We start from the raw sequence: 5,559 nt of genomic DNA, 5'->3' as shown, positions 1-5,559 counted from the left end.
GTGAGCAGGCATTCACACAGAACACGTTTTTCCATTCCACAGCGCTACTTTTTTTCATTGTTTTTCTATGTAAACAAGCGCTGGAGAGACGTGTTTCACTGTTGCATTTTATGGTGTCTTGTGCATGAAACAATTTTCTAAAAACATCAAATAAGTTCAACTTTAAAAATGTGTCTTTGGAAATCAGCCCTTGTGGTGTCAGAAGGTACTTCAATAGATACCATGGTACTACTATTTAGTACTTGTTTGATAATAATGTTTTATTTTACTTTGATCCTGGACTGAGACCCTGGAACCCGCAGAATCCCTTCAGAATCGAGACCCTTCTTCTCCAGGAACGACAGAAGCTGAAAAAAGAAAAAAAAACACAGTTATTAATGAGATAATGCAATGCATTATAAGGAGCATTACAAAGTATAATTAATGCATTAAAACTACATTTATAATGCATTATATATGAAGGCTTTATTAAGTGAAGTGTGACCTTTACATTTAATGCCGAATTTAAGGTAGTATTAGAATAACAGTTTGGATGTAATAAATTGGTGCAAAAGGAAATGATGTCATGACGTACTGTTTGGAGGAAGAGTGGGATCTGAGTGTTGGGTTTGATCTTCTGATCGCTCTCCACCAATGAGGCGAGAGGAACGCCGAACAAACAGCTCTCTGACAAACAGGAAGACATTCGACAGGATTCTGATTATTGGTCACACAGGTCCGAATGAGTGTGGTCACGTGACAGGAAACTCACCAGGGATTTTCCGTTTGCAGGTTTTGTGTCGTTTGACCTCGAGCCCCAGCAGGTCACACAGCGCCGTCATGTCAATCAGAGCCAGCTGACGGACCTACCTCATTCACTTCCTGCAAAGAAACATCAACCACCCCACTCACACCCAGCACTCACTACAGACAAACCACCACATACAGACAGAGAGAGACAGGAACGGGAAAAGGAGGAGGTGAGACGGCTGACACGCACCTCTCTGTTCACTGGTTTGATTTTATTATCATTATTATTATTTATTAAACAATGTGTGATTTTATGCGGTTGCTGTGGTGTTTTTAGTGTGTTGCTATGGTGTGTAACTGTAGACAGGAAGACAGTGAGTGATGTTATGCGGTTGCTATGGTGTTTTTAGTGTGTTTTTATGGTGTGTAACTGTAGACAGGCAGACAGTGAGTGCTGTTATGCGGTTGCTATGGTGTTTTTAGTGTGTTGCTATGGTGTGTAACTGTAGACAGGCAGACAGTGAGTGATGTTATGTGGTTGCTATGGTGTTTTTAGTGTGTTTTTATGGTGTGTAACTGTAGACAGACGGACAGTGTGTGTTGTTATGCGGTTGCTATGGTGTTTTTAGTGTGTTACTATGGTGTGTAACTGTAGACAGACGGACAGTGAGTGATGCTATGCAGTTGCTATGGTGTTTTTAGTGTGTTGCTATGGTGTGTAACTGTAGACAGGCAGACAGTGAGTGTTGTTATGCGGTTGCTATGGTGTTTTTAGTGTGTTTTTATGGTGTGTAACTGTAGACAGACGGACAGTGTGTGTTGTTATGCGGTTGCTATGGTGTTTTTAGTGTGTTGCTATGGTGTGTAACTGTAGACAGATGGACAGTGAGTGTTGTTATGCGGTTGCTATGGTGTTTTTAGTGTGTGTTGCTATGGTGTGTAACTGTAGACAGACGGACAGTGTGTGTTGTTATGCGGTTGCTATGGGGTTTTTAGTGTGTTACTATGGTGTGTAACTGTAGACAGACGGACAGTGTGGTGTTGTTATGCGGTTGCTATGGTGTTTTTTTAGTGTGTTGCTATGGTGTGTAACTGTAGACAGATGGACAGTGAGTGTTGTTATGCGGTTGCTATGGTGTTTTTAGTGTGTTGCTATGGTGTGTAACTGTAGACAGATGGACAGTGTGTGTTGTTATGCGGTTGCTATGGTGTTTTTTAGTGTGTTGCTATGGTGTGTAACTGTAGACAGATGGACAGTGTGTGATGCTATGCAGTTGCTATGGTGTTTTTAGTGTGTTGCTATGGTGTGTAACTGTAGACAGGCGGACAGTGTGTGTTGTTATGCGGTTGCTATGGTGTTTTTAGTGTGTTGCTATGGTGTGAACAGTGAGTCTCACCGGCAGAGCTCCGTCGTCTCTCCTGCACTGGCTGCTGTTGTTCTGTGGTAGTTTGGCTTGTTTCAGTAAGATGGCCGCTTGTTCACAATATGCCACGTCTGTGATAAAGATCTCATCCATCTGCAGCCCTTGAGTCTCCTGACCACTGACAGCTACACACACACACACACACACACAAGCACACACACACACGCTGTTAACGGCTGCTTCCATTGACAGCGGGAAGCGTTCACTATCTGATCTATTTGAATATGATTTCCATGTGAAAAGGCAGGAAATTGCATCTCGTGTTCAAAGGGCACGTGCTGCATTCACAAGCGCTGAGTTCATGTATAATCACTGCTCATCTCTCCGAATCTGAAGCATTTGAATGTTATTAAACACACATATGCTCTTATATTAATAGATGTGACAGGTGAAGATCTGCAGCTGATAATATCACTGAATAATAAACAGAATAATGAACCGTCAGGATCACGACGCTGTAGTACAACCATCTATAATGTACAGAACCCCCAACACTGTACATTATAGATGTCTCCCTAATCAAACACACCTGATTTAACTCATCAGCTAGTAAAGGATGTATCCGATAAAAGAGACATCAAAACGTGTAGTGTTGGGGGTTCTCCAGGACCAGGATTGGGAACCACTGCTATAGTGTTTCATGCCAACATTACACCTTACATTGGGTTTCCTTCTAATGAGATCCTCAAAAATAATCAAAGTGTCTCTGCAAAACAGCTGGAGTGGTTGGTTACCAGGGTTCTTATTATCACAGTAGATAATCTTAATAGCTTCTCAGCCAATAGAAAAGAGACAGTGTGTGTTTGTACCTGATCGTTGTGTCTTTGTCACACTCTCCATGTTTCTGTGTGTGTCAGGTTCGCTGTTGTGTGTCTCAGGAACTGCTGACTGAATAGAAAACAATTATTTAGACACACACACACACACACACACACACACAGGAGAGATGTGTTATCTCTGTGTGTGATGAACAGAACTCAAGGCTTTATTCAGATGTGCTGATATGATCTGACATGACGTGAGTGTGTATTGTGTGCTGTGGAGCACGAGCACGTTCAGCTGTGCACACAAGTCCTTCTGTCATTATACAACCAGAAACACTCAAACACCGTACAATCTTTTAGTTGATCAGCAAATCTGACACGTCAGCTGTGCATTTAATTATTAAAGAGGTCAGATTATAGTTTTATTATTTATTAAAGTACTGAAAACAGTGACCATTCACACAGAACACATTTTTGTGTTTAGAAACGTGGGATGTGCATTATGCAGGTTCAGTGCAATGAAAATAAACGGCCCCTAAACCTCATTTTATTGATGTGGAAATGTGTTAAAATAAAATGAAGACAACACTGAAAAATCAGATTCCTTATGACATTCCAATTAATATGATTTTAGTCCTGTTCAAATACAAATGCATCTTGAAAATCACAGCTGTTATAAAGGCTCAGATGATGCAAAACAGAACGGTGTTTTTTGCATACATCTCAAGCACGCTTACATAGAAATACAATGGAAAACCGTAATTTGGAATGGAAAAACGTGTTCTGTGCGAACGGCCCCTTAATGTGTTAGTGGATCCAAAATCAAGTATCATTATGAACACACACACAGGTGTGCTGTTACCTGAGCAATGGGGGACGCAAAGACGTCTCTGACGTGTCGCGCTGGTGTTTTGTTCCTCTTGCGCAGCGAGCAGGTGTACGAGTCGATGCGTCTCTGAACCGCCGCTGCTTGAGTCTTAGTGAGAGTCGACAACAGAACGGCTTTATCGACGTCCTCTTCTTCACCTGTTACCAGCGGAGACAAACCAGCATCCTGCAGCCAGACCCCCTCCCGCCCTCCGACTAACAAAAACAAATATGAATGACTTATTTAAAGATAGTCATATATAATAGATACATATTTTATGTTAATAAGGTTGCTATGACATCTACATTTTAGAGACCAGCAAAATTTCACAATTCTCGATACCACAGCAGAGTACTAGGGTAACTAATATAAGTAACAAACAAAAACAAAAGTCCTCAAAATTACTGAAAACAATTCAACTGACAAAATAATAATGCAAAGGACAAATACAATAGAATAAAAAGATAAAAATGAAAAACTGTGCTTTAAGTTTTTTTTAAGTATTCAGTTAACAGCCTACTACAGAAATTGAATAAGTAAAATAAAACAGCATAGTCTTCACCGTAAGAATGAAACCTTCTTTGTTTCTTGTTGAAGCTAGAAAAGTCCTTCAGTCGAGATCAGTGAGTGATTTTGTCTTTGTCTTTTGTAGTTTGATTAATATTAAGCACACAGTTAGCAGCAGGAATATTAGGCTGCTGTCACTTTAAGAGCCACACAGATCCAATTTACTGTTACACATGTATTTTCATTCTCAACTGTTTTATGTCCATTTATTACATAAGCGTCTAGGGTTTATGTGAAAAATTACTAAGCAGCACTGCATTTTGACACATTTTTGTGTGTATCTGACCATTTAGGAGCGCACCTTCAGCTATAAGTTGACTTTACAGTACGTGTTCTGTTCCGTCTCTGAGCACATACACACGAAATCCTCCTGAGGAACAGTGCAAGGTCTTTTTCACGCTTTTAAAAACATGAATAAATCTAATCTACTATAATAAATCAAGCACCTACGTTACATGATTTTACTGATTTGGAGGCCGAAATCCAAATTGAAACTGTATTTTGATTAATTGCACAGGCCTAGTCTCGGCCGCACCTTCAGACTGTCGGGAATCTCGTCTGCTGCTGTCCGGCTCCGAGTCGCTCCGGATAGTCTCCACTTCGCTCCAGAAGGACTCCAGGCACAATCTGTCGTGCTGCTGCGGGGTCGGGAGGTCAGGTGAGTCCGTCCAGGACTCAACATTCATCGCGGTGAGGCTGCAGTCCCTGTAACACACAGGAAGAGGAAGATGGGGACAAAGAAGCATCAGTCTGGAGGTTCGTACTGGACAAAGGTTGAGCATCAGGGGCCAGTTTTTCAAAAGTAATCTGAAGGGATTTTGGCCATCGGTTTGGATCAAATCCTGAATATGGGTTGTTCAAAAGAAAAAAGGATTCTGAATGCAAATTAAGGTCCTTGCACACTGAGTCCACTGATTTTTTTTTCCGTATTCGTCATCCTTTCCTATAAAAATGGTTTCTACAGAAAGGAAAATGCAGAAAATCGAACCTGATCTGTTTTTTATGACGATCAAAAGTTTCGGAGGCAGTGTGTAAACGTGATTGACACAACGTGAGGTTAACGTGCGACAATTTCAGACGAGAATTTTGGATTGTGCAAAGACCTTTAGATCACAAAATCCAATCTTGGTTCTGATCTGGATTGAATCCTCAGTTTGTGTTGTTCAAAACTGTTTTAGTTATATTGGGATACTTTTGATCCCCAAAA

General features: G+C 40.9%; 2 protein-coding genes across 2 annotated transcripts in view; both read right to left on the bottom strand.

Moving 5' to 3' along the window:
- LOC109063064 (rho GTPase-activating protein 40-like) overlaps positions 1-923 on the bottom strand; it is a 9,300-nt gene extending 8,377 nt beyond the window's left edge. Inside the window, exons 1-4 of the mRNA XM_042761356.1 lie at positions 912-923; positions 752-845; positions 575-666; positions 270-347 (exon numbers count right to left, since the gene is read on the bottom strand). Of these exons, the coding sequence (XP_042617290.1) occupies positions 270-347; positions 575-666; positions 752-845; positions 912-923 (276 nt within the window). The remainder of the gene's footprint in view (positions 1-269; positions 348-574; positions 667-751; positions 846-911) is intronic.
- A 1,104-nt stretch (positions 924-2,027) lies between these two features.
- LOC122145595 (rho GTPase-activating protein 40-like) lies at positions 2,028-3,986 on the bottom strand (the record flags this gene model as incomplete). The annotated part of the gene is made up of 3 exons (XM_042759731.1): positions 2,028-2,278; positions 2,963-3,041; positions 3,780-3,986. Coding segments are annotated over 3 exons (474 nt in total), but the record flags the coding sequence as incomplete, so codon positions are not given.
- Positions 3,987-5,559: the final 1,573 nt, after the last annotated feature.

The sequence above is a fragment of the Cyprinus carpio genome, chromosome A7 (assembly GCF_018340385.1).
Source record: "Cyprinus carpio isolate SPL01 chromosome A7, ASM1834038v1, whole genome shotgun sequence".
NCBI classification, from domain to species: Eukaryota; Metazoa; Chordata; class Actinopteri; order Cypriniformes; family Cyprinidae; genus Cyprinus; species Cyprinus carpio.
Note: the sequence above shows the minus strand (reverse complement) of the source record. Positions and strands in the feature narration are given on the sequence as shown.